General features: G+C 37.5%; 1 protein-coding gene across 1 annotated transcript; it reads left to right on the forward strand.

The window, feature by feature from the left end:
- The first annotated feature begins 772 nt into the window (after positions 1–772).
- ANKEF1 (ankyrin repeat and EF-hand domain containing 1) lies at positions 773–17,950 on the forward strand. Its single transcript, XM_004610925.2, has 9 exons — positions 773–1,118; positions 6,053–6,252; positions 7,012–7,161; positions 8,011–8,134; positions 9,546–10,368; positions 12,183–12,409; positions 14,557–14,726; positions 16,610–16,741; positions 17,795–17,950. The coding sequence occupies exons 1-9, from the start codon at positions 773–775 to the stop codon at positions 17,948–17,950; spliced, it is 2,328 nt and encodes a 775-aa protein (XP_004610982.1).
- Positions 17,951–21,998: the final 4,048 nt, after the last annotated feature.

The following is a 21,998-nucleotide window of genomic DNA, read 5'->3' on the forward strand; positions in this document are numbered from 1 at the left end:
ACTGTATCACTGTCATCCCGTTACTCAACGATTTGCTCCAGTAGGCACCAGTAACATCTCCATTGTGAGACTTGTTGTTACTGTTTTTGGCATATCGAATATGCCACAGGTAGCTTGCCAGGCTCTACCGTGCAGGCGAGATACTCTCGGTAGCTTGCCAGGCTCTCCGAGGGGCAGAGGAATTGAACCCAGGTCAGCCGCGTGCAAGGCGAACGCCCTGCCCGCTGCGCTACTGCTTCAGCCCAAATGAAAATAAAAATGTGCTTGTCAAGATAGTAGGCTGGGGTGGTGATGCGGGGAGTCAGGAAGCAACATGGGGACAGTGGGGGAGGGAAGCTAATTCTACCGGGTGGTGGAATTGGTGCTGGAATATTGTATGTTTAAAAACTCAAATGTGAATAACTTTTGTAAATCATGGTACTTTAAAATAAAATAACATACTTTTTAAAATTTGCTGCATAGATTAAAAAAATTTACTGCACAGCAAGGCTAGTATTGATGATGATAGACTATTTTCAAGTGTTTTAACTTTATGCTAGTAGAGTATTTCTTTTGTATTTATAAATCCTAGTTTCATGAATAACCTGTAATAACCTGTAATAAATTATAGCTGTGTCAAAATAAGCCTCTCAAGGAAGAACTTAAGATAGTATTTAAGAACCATAATTTTTAAAAAATCACAAAATTAACTTTGAGTATTTTTTGTTTTGTTTTTTTGCTGTTGTAGTGTTTGTTTTGGTTCAGAAAAACATTTTCAAGAAGCTGGTCAAATATGGGCTCAGCCGATAAGAGACTTGAGAACTTGCAGATCTATAAAGTTCTTCAGTGTGTTCGGAACAAAGACAAGAAACAGATAGAGAAGCTGACCAAATTTGGGTACCCTGAACTAATCAACTTCACAGAGCCCGTCAATGGACAGAGTGCTCTACACTTAGCCTCGGTTTCCAATGATATTGATATGGTTACCTTTCTCCTCAGCCTTAATGCTCACCCCGATGTGCAAGACAAGATGGGTTGTACTCCAGCAATGAGGGCTGCAGAACTGGGTCATGAATTGGCAATGGAAATATTAGCAAAGGCAAAAGCTGATATGACTATACTTGATAATGAAGGAAAAGGTAAAATCACCAAACCTCCTATTCAACTGATGCATTTCAATTTTAACCAGAAATCCGGCACATGGACTGTTTGCTTTCCCACTTGAGAAGTGATTTGCTTACAGTTTTAAGTGAAAGGCAAGATTCTTAGTGCTATACTAAAGGATTCCATAATTTGACAGTAGTATTAGTATATCTTAGAAATTCCAGTTCTAAGAGATTTATAATTTTAAAGGAACAGTAAACTTAGATTAATTTGTATTAAGTGTAACCTGTAGGATAACATGGGGTATGTCCTTTTAGCCTTGCTGCACGGAACTTAGTTTAACTTAGAGCAATGGCCTTTCTGTATGGACACAGGAAGACAGGTAATATTATGCTTTGTAACTTGGGAGTTAATTGACCCCAAAAATATTTACTCCTGGGCATCTGCTTTCTCAACTCAGTTGCCCTTTGTTCCTAGCACCCCAAAAGCAGGGTCCCAACGAGGGACGGAATGGACCCAGAGCAAGCTGTGAGCTACCCTGGCATCGAAATGGACCAGGCCAAAGTGCCATAATACTCAACTATAAGTTGAGAGCATGGTCATAGACAAATGCTGTCATGATCCAAAAGATACGACGAGACTAGGACCCTGCTGGGGTTGGGAAGACTAACCTGGCCTGAGGACTGTAGTCTGGAATATATAGTGAATGTCCTCAGGAAGAACCAAACTTTAAGTCTGATATATCTCTTACGGTGCTCATACAGAATGACATTGCTAGAAATATTTGAAGTAAATTTACTATAACTATTTAAGCGGATTACTAGCTGAAGAAGGAAGAAATGGACACACCCTGGCACACCCTTGTTCGGTCCCCACCCTTGAGCAGATCTACTAGTAATCTTCTTAGATGAGATTTTGTTAATCTCCTCGAGAAATGGTCTTACCCTTCTTTGTTGATTTGTTAATGTTCAACCCACCTTTGTGTTACCGCCCTACATGAGTACTATATAAAATAAGACTGTAACAGGAGAGGCAGGAGAGGGGAAGACACAGAGGGGAGACACAGACACAAGGAAGACACAGAAGCGAAGGAGACAACAGAGACAGAAGAGGCGGCAGCAGGACACAGAGGCAGCAGAACACAGAAGAAGACACAGCAAGGAAAGAAGACAGACGGGAGAGAAGACACAGGAGAAGACACAGAAGCAAGAGAGAAGACACAAAAGCAGAGACAGAGAGACAGAGATTGGGAGAAACTACAAAGACAGAGACGGAGATAGAGAGACAGACAGAAGAGAGCACAGCGGCACACACAGAAGCACAGCGCAAGGAGGAACTGTCCTGATCCGGTCCATACACAGGGGCTCGAGAACACTGACCGCGAGTGGCGCGCGGGCGAGAGAGAGCTGCTCCCGAAAGCCCGGGGGACAACAGCACACGACACATGCATCATCTCTCTCTCCCTCCCTTTGTAGTTTTTTACAGTAATCCATAATAAAATGCCATTCTTAGACTATAAGATGAGAGGGAAAATTTTCCCCTCTCGTTCTCATCCGTTTTCTTCAATTTTTTACATTTTTTACCACGTGGTGCTAGACTAAGGGCAAAACAGATTTTTTCCCCTTCTCAGTGCCAGCCTGATCTGCAAATTACTTGCATTTGGGAACTTAAAAGGACTAAGGTGGATCCTGTTATTAACCCCCAACTTTTTAGGATAAATTTTAAATGTGTTGTGAAATATGATTTGAAATTGAGACATGGCACATCCATAATTAATCTGAAGCCCTACCATTAGGTTCACATATTTTTCTATATTATCCATATGGGTTTTGTTTTGTTTTTGAGAATTTTTCTTGTCATATTTTGCAAAATTAAAAGTCTGCTTTCAACTCTTTTAACGATTAATTCACAGCTTTATACACAGCATTTTAAATCTTTAAATGCATTGTATAAAAGAAGATTATCTACTTTATCTCCATGACATTACACAGGTTGGTAAATCATTTATTTCAGTTTATTTTTATCTGTTAGCTTTTATTGAGACTTTTACGTGGTGAGTGGAGTCCTTCCAATCTGACCAAAAAAGGCTAAGAAAGTTAGTAAGGCCCCCCCTTTAGGCAACAGTTCCCCGTTTTGGATTAACCCTATGCCCACAATTTGATAATGGCTTGACATTAGTAGCTGAAATAGCTCAGGGTTTAGCTAAGACCTTAGGCATCACAGCTTTTCGTTGTGCTCTGAGACCTCAATCCTTGAATAATTTTTTTTTTGCTTTCTTTTTTATCTTATTTATTTATTTCTTTTTTAGAGCACTACAAAGCCATACATGATTGGAATTCAGTCATATAGTATTCCAACTCCCATCCCTCCACCAGTGTACATTTCCCAGCACCAGTGCCCCAGATTCCCTCCCATCAACCCCACCCCCGACCCCCTGCCTGCCTCTTTGGCTTCTCTCTCTCTCTCTCTCTATCTCTCTCTCTCTCTCTCTCTCTCTCTCTCTCTCTGTCTCTCTGTCTCTCTGTCTCTCTGTCTCTCTCTCTCCTTTTGGGCATTGTGGTTTGCAATATTATTTCAGTTATTTTAATGATTCCATTTTGTACCCTTAAATACTAAACACCTGTCACTTTACCATGACTCTAACTCCTGCGGTGAAAGATGGAAAAATCAATTTAAAGTCTTCTGCCTTTCCTTTCTTCCCTCCCAGGTTTTGGTTAATTACATTTTTTCTACATTATGGACTATAATACTGTTCTATATCTAGGATCCTAGGGTGATTTAGCTTTGGCTCTACAGTTGAAAATATCTATGAGTGACTTTTTAGGCACACAGTCCTTATTGATCTGGCAAGCTCTTTGTTCTGTCATCAAGTCGTGTAGCTCACTCTTTTAGGTTTGCATCTTCTAGTGTCTCTTTTGATTCTTTAATTGATATTTTTATTATTTTTTATGTTAACATTCTGCTTATAAAACCTCTTATTTCCCAGGTACAACTGTAGAGGTCCCTTATTTTCCATCATTGAATGTAGCTGTGGTAAAATCTTGACTTTAGCTTGACCAAAATTTCCTTTTAGCAGGTGACTTGATTTTTCACATTGGTGTTCACAGGATTCTTTCTTTACTTAGCTTTACCAAGAGGTGCCTTGATTATTTTAAACATTTTTTTCAAGAAAAGCTAGTATGCTCTTCCAATTTTTTTTTCTTTTTGGATTACCCGGCGATGCACAGGGGTTATTCCTGGCTCTCCACTCAGGAATTATTCCTGGCGGTGCTTGGGGGACCATTTGGGATGCTGGGAATTGAACCCGGGTTGGCTACATGCAAGGCAAATGCCCTACCCGATGTGCTATCACTCCAGCCCCTAGACTTTTTTTCATTTTGAAAAAATTAATTTGGAGTTTAACTACTATTTACCAAACACTATTACCAACATTTGGCCCTGGTATCATAACAATACTCCTGATCCAAAGTATATTTTGGAATGAGACCTCTCAAGTGGTGTTCAGAAGATCCAAGGACACTCTCCTGGCAATTTTCAGCTAATAGGACTAATAATTCAATGCAAGGACCCAAATATATGGTAGCACTAAAGGCATTGTGAATTGCCTTTACAACTCAAGTACATCCAGAACTGTACTCATGCTAAGAAACCATGTGGTGCCATGGATCTAACTGATTAAATGCAAGGCTTATGCTTTGACCAATGCACTATCCTTCCAGTCCCTGTTATACTTTTTTTTTTAAATTAGTGAATCACCCTGAGGGTACAGTTACAGATTTACACATTTTTATGCTTGTGTTTCCGTCATACAATGTTCAAGAACCCATCCCTCCACCAGTGCCTATGTAGGTTGGCTCCATGGCTTGGAAGCCAGCCTCACATGCAGGGGAAAAAGGCAGCTCAGAGAGAGGATGGAACACCAAGTAAAATGTGGTTGGAAAACCCGCTTGGGAAGGGAGATGTGTGCTGAAAGTAGACTATAGATTGAACACATGGGCTACCCAATACCCCTATTGCAAACCACAACACCCAAAAGGACAGAACAGAAGGGAATGCCCTGCCACAGAGGTGGGATGGGGTGGGGGATGGAATTAGGGGGTGGGAGGGATACTGGGTTCATTGACCTTGTCATACATTTTTGACATGGATTATACTAAAGGCAAATATCTAACTTGTCTTAGTGGAGGATTTAGCATTTTCCTTCTTAAGTGCATTGAAATGATTTTCTAAATTAAAAAAATGCACAAAATGGCAGATCCCTTACCAGTAACTTAACTTCTCATTTTATTTGTAGCCTGTGAAGGCACCTCAGAGAACACCCAGGGGTCTTGGTGTTCCATCTGGCACATTTGGCACATTTCAAGAAGCATCGCCTATGGGGGATATATAGACTGAAGATGCTGAATGCCTTTTGTACATGTTTTGTGTGTGTGTGAGGGGGGGTGGGGGTTCTATTTATTATGCATTTTTCATCCTTCCCTTTCATTGTTACTACTACTGCTGCTATTGTAGTAACTAGGAATTATGCTCTTCTGTACACACAAACATACATAAACACACACACACACACACGCATGTACGCACACACAGACACTCCTGGCTATGAGTGGGCTCTCACATTTTAAACTGATTATTGTTGGCAGTCACCATACCCATCCAGGTGTAGTGCTCACACAATCTTGAGTCTTGAAAGGCTCTCCTATATCAGTACTCAGCCTCTGGACAGAACCAGATCTGTCACATTTGGTTGTGATTGTTTTCTTTCAAAAGCTGAGTTTTTATTTTTCTTTATTCTTTTCTGTCTTGGTATTTCAAATTTGCTTCAGAGGGTTAACCAAGACAAATATCCCTGTGCCCTTCTGATCACTATTAGTTAGCTAATTATAGATCTTTAGATATCTCTCCCTTATCAAATTCAAATATACAGATATTATTTATTAAGTATTTGGGGGGAATTTTTTTCCTGCAGGTATTTTGTTTTACTGCATTTTACCTACTAAACGGCATTACCGCTGTACATTGATTGCCCTGGAGCATGGTGCAGATGTCAACAACTCTTCCTTTGAAGGAAAACCAGTGTTCTATAGAGCTTGCGAAGAAGCACATGCTGTTAAGGCTATCTGCCTGAAATTTTTGGAAAAAGGAGCCAATCCAAATTCTCTCTACCCAGTATGACTCTTCCTATGATTATAAATGTTCTTTTTTAAAAAAATTATAAAGTTTCAGTGGCATAATCTTTGCCTTTAAGTGTGGGGAAATTGTCCTGTTAGCATATAAACTATTCATTTCTATTCATGGAAACCTTAAGTTGTACTTGATGTATCCTTTGTTATTCTTGTTGTTAGGATTTTCAAGACTTATTTCCTAGATATGTTTGTAGTAAATGATATGTATCATGCCAAATGTTAAAATGTCATTTTAGGATCTAGTAGAATATATATCAGTGATGCCTAATAGAAATGCATATCTGCGGGGAAAAAAATAGGTATTTTTTCTGTTTCCCTTGTCCATTTTGCTCACTTTATTCATTTCGTTAATTTTATTGTTTTCTTGTAATGATAATCACAAGAATGTCACATGGTAAAAATGAATTCTTCTCATTAGAAATCAACAACACTAAATTTTAGCATATATCATACTTTTATCATCCTTTTTTCTTTACAAGAAATTTATTTGTTAACATAATTTTCTCGTGGGCATCCAATGTGGTGTTGCTTTATTTTAGAATGCTATATTTTAAATGTTGACCCATTGTACTGGGTACTGGATTCATCTTTCCTACTTATTAGTAAAATATAAAAATGGAGAGAAACAAATAAGTCATTGTGAATCTTCAGGCCAAAAAATTTAGGGCACCCTTATACACTGTATTGAATATGTTATTAAATATAACTGGAATAAACTATTTTATCTATTTCACATGTCCAGCTCACTGGTCGCACGGCTTTAATGGAAGCATCAAGAGAAGGTGTGATAGAAATAGTTCGAGGAATATTGGAAAGAGGAGGGGATGTCAACATATTTGACTTTAACCGATATCATGCTGCACATTTTGCTGCCAAAGGAGGCCATTTTGATGTAATAATTGGCTCTAACATTTCTTGTTAGAAGCTTTTTCTACCTTTTCTTAAAACTTTTAAGTATCATGTGGGCTACAATGGACTTCTTCTTCCTGAATTACTACTAATCTATTATATAGTTACTACTAACCTATGACTTGTTCTAGCTCTTTACCTATTTGTAAATTCATGCCCTTAATATTACTAACAACAGTTTAATATATCCTTAATTTATAACATTAAAATGTTTTCCCAACAAAGTGATGGGAAAACATTAATTATATAATGTGACTTCAACGCATTCTGTAATCTGTTTATAGAAAGAACAATTCCAATATACTCTTACCTCCCTGATGTTTAAATGGATCTAATGATCTTTCTGAAATTCTTAACTCAAATGTATCTGATTATCTTAATATATTAGCAAATGATATTTTATAGGTACAGTGATTTCAGATACAAATAGTAGCCAAAACCATCCTATTTTTAAATAGAAATTTTCTGAATTATATTTAAAATTTCTTTACTCAAGTTCCTTTGCTTTAACAATTATCTTTGATTTTGTCATTGCGTCTCTTCCTGTAACAAAATCATGCATAATAAAAAAAATCACATTTAGAAAATGTTCTCAATCTGTGCTGTACAATATAATATACAGTACAGTAGCCATATGTATCTTTGATTAATTTAACTAGTGAAAATTCAGAACTGAATATTTTAAAACCTCTTCTGTTTAACTGATTTTAATTTAAGTTATCATAACTAATTTAACAGATGCTTATATTGCGTAGCATGGCTCTAAATATGAGTCTTAGCTCTGTAAATGTATATTATGTTTCTCCTACAACCTATATTATTTATTTTTCAGATTTTGAGGCTCCTTTTTGCCTATGGTGGGGACCTGGGGCTAATAGCGATGGATGGGAACACGCCACTTCATCATGCTGCTATGGGTGGTTTCGCCGATTGCTGTAGATATGTAGCTCAAAGAGGTAAAATTGTACAGGAAATTTTATGCTTAAAGTATCTGTGATTTACTCTTGTCATTGGTGTGCAGAGAATATGGGTCTGACATTGACAGTCACATTATTGTTATCGAATGTGAATAAGACTAATAGGCCTGCATAACTTCTGATGTAATAACATCTTCTTTTACTTGTATCAGATTATACTCTTTCTCACCAACTCCCAGAATAATAAGCACTGTGAAAAAAATAAAAAATGCAACTTTGTTCTCATAAACTATTTATTCTAATCTCTCTCACTTTTTTTGGCCATTGAGTATTATGAAAAGAAAAGATGTGTCAACTTCTGTACTACCAAAATAATATTTCAGGGGGTTGGGGATCTATACTTTATGGTACTCAAGACTTACTCCTGGATCTGTGCTCAGGGATTATTCCTGGTGTGGCATAGTGTATGCTAAGGATCAAAGCACCTAGAAATATTCTTGAGAATCATTTGTGACTAATTTCCTTCTTGATAAAGAATGAAATTATAAAGTATGGACAGACATCAGCATATAGCTGTCTAGACATTAATTATTAGAGGTTGTTATTGGGTTGCAATCTTTTGTGAATACGTGAGGTTGACAAAACGTCAGATGACTGTTCTCAACTGAAAACACTAGAAATAGCTTAATAACTTTCATTAGTATACACAATTTTAATGTCTCATTATTTTTATTATGAGTAATATTCCTAGCATGCTACGTAGTTGTCCCAATATACTCAAGAAATTTGGATTCCTTGGGAAAATACATATAGTAGGGTGCTATCATTTTAAGCAACAGATCTTAAAGGAAAAGGAATTTTAATTTCTAACTTGCACAAATATTATAAGTAATACTTTAATATTTAATTAACAAGTTATTTTTCTCCTTTCAGGTTTGGAGAATACATATAAATTCTTATACTTTAAGATTATAAGATTTATGAACATTTTTTTAAAAATGAGCATCCTTCAACATTCTGAGTCTATAGGTTCCCATGCAAGTTTTCTAACTCCAGCTGCTCCCCCAATTTAAATGTCATATTTATTCTATTTTTTCTTGTTATGAAATCTCCTTTCCAGTATCCCAATATGATATTTATTCCTAGGCATTTTAGGGATCAATGTCCTAATCTTTTGTGATATAAATTGGCAGGTGATATAAATTGGCAACATATCACCCTTAAAAATCCATGGATCTAAAGCTCATGGGGAAAATAGATTGCAGCCTACTAGATTGCAGCCTACTTTCTGTAATTTATGAGAGTTAAACGTGCTCATCTCCAAAGGAATGATTTGGAATCAAAGTTTATACCTATCACCACAAAATTAACAGAACGGTTAGACGAATGCCATTTGCAAGGCTGTCAGATGCCCCAGCACAATCTGTAATAACTATCCTTCCAATTGTAGGATGTGACCTGAAATGGAAGAATATAGAACATAAGACCCCCAGGATTATTGCGAAGGAAGGCGGCTTCAAGGCTGCAAGCAAAGAAATACTTCGAGCTGAGAGGATAGCTAATAGACTGGCCAAGCCTGGAGCCAAAAACCCTAATCCCATCTGGGCCCTTCGACTACATGATTGGTCATTAGAGCATGAAACTTACCTTCGGGAAGCCTTTGCCTTTGTGGACAGGGGCGATGGGACAATGAGCAAAGAAGACTTCGTGCTGGCCCTGGAGGAGAGGCAAGAATACGCCACTTCGGAACAGCTAGCTTCCATAGCTCAGATGCACGAAAAGACCCGAGGCGGGGGAGTGAACATCGAGGAGTTCTTTAAAGGCACCAGCTATTTAGGCAAGACCTACGTCATCGGCTCCTTTGGACCTAAAAAAAAGAAAAAAGGCCTGGGGAAGAAGGGAAAGCAAGGCAGGTTTGTCCTGCCCCTTCCAATCTGCGTCATTCCCGACGAGGCGTTCCCCCACCGGGAGGACGGCGGCCCACCTTATTACCTGATTGAGACCTACAAGAACGTAACCGACTGCAACCGTTTTAGCCGCGACCACCCGCCCGAACATCCCGTTCAGGATGACTCTGCTTGGTACATCGATGAGCCCGAGACCGAATACACAAACATCAATTATCTCACCAGGGCGGGAGATCTGGCTTCCCTGAAAAAAGCGTTCGAAAAAGGAATCCCCGTGGATATGAAGGACAATTATTACAAAACTCCACTAATGACTGCATGTGCAAGTGGAAACATAGAGGCTGTCAAATTTCTTCTTGAAAAGGGGTGCGTTTTGTGTTTGAGTGCGAGTTAAATTTTTGAGAGGGTCACCCCTTTTAAGGACACAAAGGAATGCCAAGGAAAATCACTGAGCTCCATTCCTGACCTTTAGATTATAGATACGGCTCATATGGACAACCAAACTCCTGGGAACACAGGAGCTGTTGTGTCAAGTTGTTGTTAACAACTATGTATAAAGTAAAGGAAGGTCAACACAATTTCCTTGGGGAAGGTTGAACAGGTGGGGAGGAGCCTAGACAAACTTAGAGCTTACTTACATGGGGATGAACTCACACTTTATTTTATTTTAAATTTAAGACATTTTGTGGTATTGGTGATAAACATCATGAGGTATACTGACAACAAATTGTAAGTGTCCGGTACAATATTATATAGGAGATATCTAGAACTTCATCTTACATAGTCATTTTATTCTTCTCTTTGTGTGTGTGTGCATGCATATGGACACCTAATTGTACAAGTATAATAGTGGACATAAGTCTAGGTGCATGCGTTAGTGTCTCCTCCAAAGGATCATCTTTTCTTTTATTTCCTGGAAACTAACTAAATAAGTTGAAAAGCATAAATTTTATGTAACTTTTTAACTCAAGTGATTACTTAGGTTTAACTCCTCCTACAATTAGGAGTTCAATAACATAGGTGAAGGTTTCTAAATCATTATATGCCTCAGTTATTTCATCCATAGAATAGGATTCTAGAAGGGCTCAGTTCTTTTTTTTCCCCATTTAAGATATATGTTTATTTTTGGACACTGTGGCGTATTTGATATGCCAAAAACAGTAACAAGTCTCACAATGGAGACATTACTGGTGCCTGCTCCAGCAAATGAATGAATAATGGGATGACAGTGCTACGACAGTGCTACAGTGCTACAGTGTTATAGTATATACATATATATAATACTCAAACATATATAATATTCTCTCAGGTTCTAAAAGGAACTCACTTCAGATAATTTGTTGGAGTAAATGAATTAAACTTAATGAGAAAAGCACTTGTTTTCACTGTGACTGCATATTTTATTAAAGGTACTACTGTTATACCATTTAGTGTCAAAGGAAGATTCGAGAGTGCTTATTAGCATAAATAGCAAAAAGCAAATAATGAGAATTTTGAACTGAATTTCTGAAAAGAACAAAATTAAATAATATGATAATGTTTTGAATTCTAATGGCAAAACTTTATTTTAAAATAGCATGCATTTTCAGAGCATGCAGAAGAAAAAATCGATAAAGTACAATTTCTAGGAGACTAGAGAAATTGGACAGTGGGTGGGGCACTTGCCTTACATACACCCAACATCTTTTTGATCCCTACACTCCATGATCTCAATTTATGCTACCAAACCCTACCTGGAGTAATCCTTGAGCACAGAGCCAAGAGAAAACTCTGAACACTGCTGGGCGATGTCCCAAAACTAAAGCTATCTATCTGTATGTTCAGATATATATAACTTCTGTTTCCTGTTGGCTTTAATCTTAATTGGATTCATATTTTTAAATTTGCTTTGTTTGATCTTTACATAAAGTAAATTCCTAGGCTCTAGTGCACTAGTGCTGTAAAAGTGTTTATATAGTGTGTGTGTGTGTGTGTGTGTGTGTAAAAACTGGCAGATAATGCGGAGTACATTTTAAGAAGTTATGACACACTTTCTTTACTCAAACTTTCACTTTATATAGCTATATTTCATAATTGATCATTTTGATAAAGCTGTATAAAATCATAGCATTTTTGTCCTCCAAGTCTTTGAAACAATCTATACTGCTGTTTTTAACTTGTACATCTATCTTCCCTTCTAGGGCTAATGTTAATGCAACAGATAATTTTCTGTGGACTCCGCTTCATTTTGCTTGCCATGCAGGTCAACAAGATATTGTTGAGCTTCTTATTAAGTCGGGAGCTGTAATAGATGCACTTTCAATCAATAATTCAACTCCTTTAAGTAGAGCCATTGAGAGCTGTAGACTAGATACTGTGAAATACCTCCTTGATGCTGGAGCTAAGATCCAGTTGGAAAATAGAAAAGGTATGTTCATATTATTGTAGATATGGTTAGTAAAGGTGAATTTAAGTCAGATATAACTCTTTGATTCTATTCTTGTAAAAACACATTTCTCCCAAGTTTTTACAAAAGACCACAATCTGGTCTTTTAAGATATTTCATCTCATATTCAGTGTTTCTCAGATCATTAGTGTTAAATGAGCAGTACAGTTCTTTATGTTTACAGTTGTCATGGAGTGGTATCACCGTATCACTGTCATCACTGTCATCCTGTTGTTCTTCGATTTGCTTGAGTGGACACCAGTAATGTCTCCATTCTTCCCAGTCCTAAAGCAGCCTCTCCTTACTTGTCTTTCCCAATGACTAGAGTCTCTCTCAGGGTCAGGGAAATGAGGCCTGTTAATGTTACTGTTTTTGCATATCGAGTACGCCATGGGGAGCTTGCTAGGCTCTGCTGTGCAGGCAGGATACTTTCGGTAGCTTGCCTAGCTCTCTGAGAGGCATTGGGTAGTGGAGGTCAGCTGCCGGGGCTGGGTCCCTTGGGGAAGGGAAGGATCTCACCCGGCCCCCTGGGGGACACCCTGAGTGGAAACAGCCTCTGGCGTGGAGTCTGGTGGCATGGTTATGGGAATCTCAATTTATGCTCCTTTCTGGGAGAAGCAGCCGTGAGTTCTTTTGAATTTCTAATTGCCATTCCCTCCCCGCCCACACCCATACACACCTCATACCTCCCCACCACAATAACATAGACTGTACCTCCCCACCACAGTAACATACCACAGTAACATGCCACAGTAACCTACCACCTCGTACCTCCCTACCACAGTAATATGTTAACACAGTAACATGGAGTGATACTTTTATAAAATGCAATAAATATAAATTTATAAAAATCAATTGGAAAATAAATATAAAATATAAGTATTGGTCTCTATCACTCAATTAAAATGACAAAATTATATTAAATTACAATAAATATTTCTAAACACTCAATTTATAGACTACTTTATTGTGTTACACTATTAATTTGTGAACTTGTATCAGTTTACAGATTAGACCTTGAGCTATCACACTGTTAAAATAATCAATTCCCAGTAATTGGCATCATTTAAAACTTCTATATGTTATATTTCAGGCTGAACAGGTAGTACAGAGATTAACATGGCCTCACATGCAGCTGACCCCAGTTACATTTCCATCACCATATATTGTCTCTGAGCACTTCCAAAAATGACCACTAAACAGAGCCAGAGCCAGAGGTAAACCCTGAGCACTGTTAGGTGTGATCCCAAAGTGAGAAAAAAATGTTTGCTTCCAAAGTTGAATGATGCAATTCTTACATTAAAACTTCTAGAAAGTAAATAAAAGGCTTATCTCATATATATAAACAATAAATAATCACTTGAGTAAATATTTGAGCATTTTGGTTGGAGGCTTCATTTTCTGATAATAGAATATGTGATGACCATATTTTTATCTGAACATTAATGACGCTGGTTTTCTCTAGGTCACAGGTGGTAGATTTGCCTGAGGTCATTTTCAGGTGTCATAATACTCAGTCATGGAGCACTAGTTGTGACTATCCACTTTCTTGGTTTTTTCTTTTTTACTACACCTCCTTAATTCATGGAAATGAGTACAGTAGAAGACAGTCATGTGAAGAAAATGTACTCAATGTGGGAAGAAGATTAGCATATAGACAAAAATGTAATCTAATATTTCCTACCATTTTTATTTTATTTTTTTTTTTTTGCTTTTTTTTTTGGGTCACACCCGGCGATGCACAGGGGTCACTCCTGGCTCATGCACTCAGGAATCACCCCTGGCGGTGCTCAGGGGACCATATGGGATGCTGGGATTCGAACCCGGGTCGGCCGCGTGCAAGGCAAACGCCCTACCCGCTGTGCTATCACTCCAGCTCCCTTTCCTACCATTTTTAAAGAATAATTTTTTACTACTGGTAAAAAATTAACAAGGAACATTCTTTTGTCAATAAATAGCACTTGAAGATACAAGATTTGAGAGCTGGGTTGACCTGAGACCATTTTGTCTAGCCCTCTGTTACTGTCTTATTTAATAATGATCTTTGCTATGGCATGCTTAGGGTTTATGTGCTAGAGTTTATTATATAATATTTATCACTAATTGTGACCACATTGCTGTTTAAATAGGACACAATGCCATGGATGTTGCAAAGGCATATGCTGACTTCAGAATAATTGGTTTGCTTAAAGAAAGGATGGATAATATGCCCAAGCCAGCAGAAAACCAAAAACTGAAAGGCAAGCCACCTCCTAAATTGAAGACAGAAGGTCCTGAAGTTAAGGAAGAGGTAAGAAAAGTGATGGACTATCCATAGTGGCTGGAACCTTAAAACCTTATCTGGGTCAGGAATATAATTTAAGTGGTAGATCTAATATCTAGCATATTGAGGGCCCAGGGTTTTATACCCAGAATCAAACTGCCAGTCCTGGTCTGGTCGATTGAGAGTCACTGGAGTAGCTCGAGACTATGGAATATCCCTTGATATGGCAAGGAAGGAAGGAAGGAAGGAAGGAAGGAAGGAAGGAAGGAAGGAAGGAAGGAAGGAAGGAAGGAAGGAAGGAAGGAAGGAAGGAAGGAAGGAAGGAAAGAAGGAGGGAGGGAGGAAAGGAGGGAGGAAGGGAGGGAGGAAGGGAGGGAGGAAGGGAGGGGGGAAGGGAGGGGGGAAGGAAGCTGATCTGTAGGGACAGCAGCACTATTGACATAACACCAGACAACATGGACAAGGTAATATGCCATCTGCATTTTCAGGACCTGTTCAATGCTACAAAATATTAAGTGAAATAGTTCAGAGGGAGAAGAACAAACACTGGATAGTTTCTCCCATCTGTGCAACACAGAGAAACAAAACAAGCAAATAGACAGAAATTAATGATAATAAACACTTGGCCCTAAGTTACAAAATGGATATTACTAAGTGTGGGTTTGGGATGGGAAAAGAATAAGGGATTTAGGCAGTTGATGGAGGTAAGTTGTGCTGACTATATCAAAATCAGTGAGCATGTTACCTAGACTGAAATAATGATGACAAAAGAATTATATAGCAAGAAAATTCCTGTTGCTGAAACAAGCTTAAAAAGTACACAATGCAAACAGAATCCACACAAAAACCAAGTGTTCCAGACTAATACAAATAGAATGTTGAAAAAGGAACCAACAATGCATTCGTAGTTACATGATTCTAAATTTACATCATCATCATCATCATCATCATCCTGTTGATTGTTAATTTTTTCAAGCAGTCTCAGTAATGTCTCCACTTGATGAAATAACTCAAAGTAAAGAAAGTAACTATTCATAATGAAGAAAAACCATGTTTTTCTTCATTTTATTCCCAGAGTTTTTCAGTTACCACCCACCTAACCACCATCAACAACCTGCCTCCTCTGTCTCCCTGCATCCCATATGGTGTTTAAGTATCCCCAAACCTTAGAATATGGTCAACTATAATTTGGATATTCTGTGAAAAAATCCTCTAGAAGAAGTTAAGGAAATGCATTGATGGTTTCTGATAATCTGAAGAAGACTATATTTTAGAAGAGTAGATTCTGTCTACTAGAATCTAGAAGACTAGATTCTATCAGTTAGAAGAAGTTGATATTCTCCATGAGGTAACTGATTATAGAAGAATCCATCGAGATTTATCATTTGCAGAGGAGCTCAAAGTTCATCTGTAGATTAGAGTTTCTTTCAGAGAAGCAGAAAGATCCCTGGAAATTCTTGGCAGACACAGACCAGGGAATGAAAACAAGAAGAAAAAGATTTAATGTTATAAAATTGGCAGAGTTGGAGAAAAGTAGGTGGGAGTAGGTACATATTATGAAGGGGTCAGAGACAATAAAGAGTAATAAGTATGGAACACAGCATCTGGAAAGGCAGAAATGAAAGCAGATCAATCACCTAAAGCTCCTACCATTACTTGCTTTGTAAGAATATATCTTTCTTACTTAACAAATAAACACAGGTCAAGAACGGATTTGTGAGCTATCACTGACACCACTGATTAAGTAGAGTTAAACAAGACAAACAGTATCCTTGTCTAGCCAAAATTGCAATAATCCATTTCATTTTAAAGTAATATTTGTACAGTGGAATTTTATTTTTTTCTGAGTAAGAACAACAAATAGTATTACAAATGATATATAGTTTCTTAGTTGTTGAAGCTTTTTGTTTTATTTCCAGGGACCATTAATGTATGCAATTCCATCAGTACAAGAAGAAAAGGAAATACCAAAAGATAATGTGGTTTATCTCAATTCATTGATTACCAGTGGTTTTACTAAGAAAGTAGATATTACATTTACTCCACGAAGGGTAAGTACTTTGGGAAAGGTTCTCATTAACATGGCAGGCATTTGTGTCACCACTTTAAAAATATCTTTTATGCAGAACAAAATTGCAGACTTTCACAATTTGAAGTTGTCTTTTACCAATTCCTGCTGCTTACAATTTAATAAACCCTACTTTAGCTCCCAATATCTGGTTTACTCTATTTTAAATATTTTAATTTACATTGAAAGATGATTCTTTACTTTGGCCAGTTCTATTCCCTATAGTCACCGAGTTCTGTAAATCTTTTTCTTCGAACTTCTCAGATGCAGTAGTTCCTTCTTGTATTCACACCACCTAGTTCGATTGTTTCATAGTAATTGGGGTTGGATTTATTTAGTAGTTTACTAAAAATTTATAACTAAAGAGGCAGAGGCATCTTCAGAGTGATTGACTATCAAACCACACTGAATAAGAAGCCACCGACTCCCTCTGTGTGCCTTCTATGGTGAAAATACTTTTGACTTCAAAGTATCTTTTTAAGTTCAGTGTATCTAATCTAAACCTTCTCATTCTGTTGCTTTCTTGTGTTGACATCCTAAAAATAAGTGGACAGCAGCTGGCCTGAGGACTATTCGGGAACTAATTTAAGAATATGTCAGGTCCACAATAGTGACCACAATACTGATGGTCATGTAACCACCAATGTTGTACAAGTGGGAAAAAAATATTAAAATGTGTTAGGGAATCATTCTTTTAGCTTATCTTTTTAATTGGATCACCATGAGATACAGTTACAAAGCTATTCATGATTGAGTTTCAGTCCTACAATGTTCCAGCACCTACCCCTTCACCAGTGTTTGTTTTGTTTGGGTTTGGGTTGGGTTCCAGGCCGGACCTGGCTGTGCTCAGTGCTTACTCCTGGCTCTAAGCACAGGGATCCCTCCTTGGCAGCTCAGGGGACCATAGGCAGTGCCCGGAATGGAATAGGGAAACAATTTGATCGTCTTCGTTAATCATATGAAAAATTCTTTAGCTGTTGGCATGCTTCATCATGATGATATTCATACCAAGACTAAATGTGGTGGTTTGTTTAAGATCTGGAGTCCTGAAGCCACCACAGCAGAGCTGATTGAGAAGCGGGAGCTGCAGCGAGAGAGGTTCACCTATGAAGTCGACTTTGAGGACTTCTTAATGCCCTTCCAGAAGAGCATCAAAGAAAAAGCGGAAGCATTGGAGTCTGCCTTGAAATAAAAAACCACAACACTTGCTTCTTGGGATAAAGATTTTGAGGCCCAGGAACAAAACTCCAGAAGAAGTCTTGCTGAAAGAACCCAATATTCTCCTTAAAGCCAAAGCATCTACAGATTAACACTTCATAACCATGTTTTTTGTTTTTTCTAGTTCTGAATAGCCTAACCTGCCTGGACAGTGTGTAAGGTGCATTGTAGTTTGCAATAATTTTCATTTTGCTCTGGATAAATATCTCAATCTTCTCTAAGAATAACTAATCATCACAAATTGAGTTTTGTTAATTTTCTGATAATTTTATTTTTCATTCTTCTAAATCAAGTACTATGAAATACGTCTGTTAAGTGCCTGCAAAAAGGCAAAATAGAAGCTCTTAATTTACGACAGGGAAGATATGATGATTATCACAATAAGATCCAAGTACAAAATGCAATTCAATGCAATATATTTTAGATTTCAGAGTTGAAAACATAGTTTTGTAAATGAAAATAGTCAGTGTACTATATTGTACTGAATGATTTGAATTTCTTTCTTTACATGGGTTAAAATCATATAACAATTAATCACTACAAATGAACTTGTTAATTTAGTTTTATAACTTCATTTGCCATTTCTTTAAGTTTTGTTGAAGCAAGTAATATGGAATGAATTGTTATGTGCCTGCCTAGAGAGTAGGCTGGGAGGTGGCAGAGAACATGGGGACACCAGTGGAGAAAAGAGGATATTGGAAATACATACATGTATATATATGTGTGTGTGTATACATATACATGTAGTAATAAGTTTTTAAATGTAATATCAAGAAAGAGGAGCAATTTGATTTCATACACAGTTTATTAGAAAAAAAAAAGCTCCATGAGGATAGACAGTTGTTTCACTTAGTTCCCATTTTTCCAATGAACACAAGTACTTGGAAAATAGAGTAATTTACCTTTCATATCTGCCTACACTTTTACTTTTTGTAGTATCTGTGGATCAACTTCTGGGTCTTTACAAGGCCAAAAGAGTGGGCTTGGTTTTTTCTTTTTTGGTGGGGGATAAGGGGCCTCTCAAGCAGTGCTCAGAAAGTCTGGGGGCCACTCTCCGTGACTAACAACCAACCAGTCCTGATGGTTCAATGCTAAGACCCCAAGATGTGGAGCTGCTTAGACTGTGCAGTACAGGAGACCATCAGGACCACTTTGGTGGTACACTGGGAAATGGGGGTGGCATCCAGGGTTTTATTCTGGAATGAGAGCCATGCAGTGTAGGGACTGAATAGGTGTTTTATTTTAGGCAACATTTTTACAAAGCTTTTAACTGACAGGGTTTTTAGACTTTCAATGTTCTCTTTCCAACCCCCTACCACCAGTGTCAGCATCCCTCCACCAAAGACACAAGGTTCTCTCCTTCTCCCTACCCCATGGAATTATTTTCAGTCCATGAAGGAAGGCATTTGTTTCTCATACATCCTTTCAAGTAATGTGTATTGGATAGCTCAGGTCATTGACACCCCCGCCAGGCACTGCCACACTCAGTACAGTTCTTTGCTTTTGGACTGTAGCATTCTCCATTAACTTTGCGTACACGGTGATTCACTAATAAAAAATTTTTAAATAAAAAGATTTAAAAAATAAAAAATTAAAAGTTGGGGGGCCAAATCAGAAGATGCTCAGAACTTACTCCAGGCTCTGTGCTCAGGAACCCCTCTTGGCAGGTCTCGGGACCACCCAGGGTGCTATGGATCAAACCCCTTTCTTTCAACTCCAACTTTTAATTTTTTTATTTTTTTTAATCATTTTATTTTAAAATATTTTATTATTGAATCACCGTGAGGTACAGTTACAAACTTATGAACTTTCATGTTTGCGTTCAGTCATACAGTGATCGTTTACATCCCTCCATCAGTGCCCATTTTCCTCCACCAATATTCCCAGTATCCCTCCCACCACTCTCACCCCAACCCCCACTACCCCACCCTGCCTCTGTGGCAGGGCATTCCCTTTTGTTCTCTCTCCTTTTGGGTGTTGTAGTTTGCAATAGAGGTATTGAGTGGCCATCATGTTCGGTCTATAGTCTAATTTCGGCATACATCTTTCAATCCGAGTGGGTCCTCCCAACATCCTCTACTTGCTGAGATAGAGAAGGGAACCCCAACTTTTTATTTAACATAGCTAGTGAATGGGGAGAAGAGTTGGATGAGTAAGTCAAGAAGAAAAACCTACTGAAGTTCCTGGGAGGCTGATTTGAGTAGAATATGCTTACATTTTTTAATAAGGAATCTGGATATTTTCTATTAAAACTAAATTTTTATTCATTATTTTGAATTTTAAAGTTTTTCAATTGTCACTGAATATCAGATTCATAAAATGTTGCATGAACTTTGCAAATAATGGCTATAAATTCTTCTCCAGATTGTGTAAATGTTAACTCTATCAATGTCTTATCATTTTCTCCCTTTACATACATGTACACGTGCATACTGTTTTCTGAACTATTAATGTGTTGATTGAAGGCATGTTGTCCTTAACTTTAAATTCTTTAGAGTTTTGAAGAAGGCCAATTATTTACATAACTATTATAATTGCCAAAAATAGGATATTAGTATTTGAATCAATTCATCTATAGCCTTTCTAGCTAAAGAAAATTCTCAATTGTGGGATGCCTTTGTTGCCACATCTCTCATTTAAATTTGGATCCATTCTTTAGTCTTCATTTTAATCGCATTGCCCAGTCATTCTGAAATATGTCTTTCAATTTTGGTTTGTTTTTTACTGACATTTCCCAAGAATTGTTCCAAGTAATGCATTTGCATCACCATGACAAAAACAAGATGCATTCAAATTTTGAGATTTAATTAGCTTTATTCAAGGATTGGTCAACATTCCACCTAGCACAAAGAAAGATATTGTAAGGGCTTGCACAAAATGGAACGTTTTTACAGTCAGAGGGTGTGAAAAGGTCTTTCTCTTTTTGTTTGCTTGTTTTTGTGCATCGTGACCTGCATTGCTCAGGGTTATTACCTGGCTCAGTGTTCAGGAGTGCACCCCAACAATACTCAGGGAACTGTATGTGGTGCCTAGGATTTAAATTGGGTATGGGGGTTGCAAGGGAAGTATTTGACTCTGTGCTATATTTCAGGCTGGCGCAAGGTCTTTTGGAAAAGGGAAAATTTCAGGCAAAGCCACCACACTTCAGGGGTAGGTAGCTATGGGGTCTTACTATAAAGATTACCCACCTTTGTACTAATCAGAAAACTAGAGAATTGGTTTAGAGTTCCACTCTGGGGAGAGGTTAAAACTGAAGTGATACACTTAATCCAGGCACACCCTGCCCTCTATGAAAGACTCCCTTTGGGCCTGTTTCTTGTTATTATATTGAATAAATACAATACATATAATATTTAAACCCCTCAGTACATTCTATCAGTGATATTATATGAAATAAGACTTCAGAAACTTTAATCTCTTGGTTAAAGTGGTTGCTACTTAATTTTTTCTTTATAATGTTTTTTATACTTGATAAATATGGATTATGGATAAATCATTTGAAAAATATAAATTTCCTTCTATTACCATGGCTTCTATCCTCTAACATTATTGATGGTTGGTGATTCCCTGAAATACTCATTACAGAAATTACCACTATAAATTGTTTTCCTAATTCCATCATGCTCTACATTTTTAGTTTTTAACTGTTAAACTGAACATTCTCTTTATTTATTTGATTTCTATTTATTAATTTCTATTTATTAATAAGTAAATCAACATGGTCTCATGCACTCCATTTTTCTTTGATTATTTATAACCCTTCACTCATTTATTTTTATGCATTATTCCTGAGTTGGCCAGCAGAAGCTCATTTAAGCTGGCACCTGAAAACAAGACATTGTTTTCTAAACTAAGTTTCTTGAGTGTGAGGGAAATTTCTGGCCCATGGATACATTACAAACAAGGTAAAGAAGCCCACCACTGCAAATTTTCAGAAATGATACATTTCTTTTCTCTCACCCTAGTGAGTAAAACACTTTCTTAAATTCTAGTTTCATATAGAGTGGTGTTCTATTAGCACC

Source organism: Sorex araneus, chromosome 3 (assembly GCF_027595985.1).
Source record: "Sorex araneus isolate mSorAra2 chromosome 3, mSorAra2.pri, whole genome shotgun sequence".
Lineage (NCBI taxonomy): Eukaryota > Metazoa > Chordata > Mammalia > Eulipotyphla > Soricidae > Sorex > Sorex araneus.

Coding starts and splice junctions, on each gene's coding strand:
- ANKEF1 (XM_004610925.2), top strand. CDS start 773: ATGGGCTCAGCCGATAAGAGACTTGAGAACTTGCAGATCTATAAAGTT. Junction 1,119..6,052: donor ACTTGATAATGAAGGAAAAG/GTAAAATCACCA, acceptor TTTTTCCTGCAG/GTATTTTGTTTTACTGCATT. Junction 8,135..9,545: donor TAGATATGTAGCTCAAAGAG/GTAAAATTGTAC, acceptor TTCCAATTGTAG/GATGTGACCTGAAATGGAAG.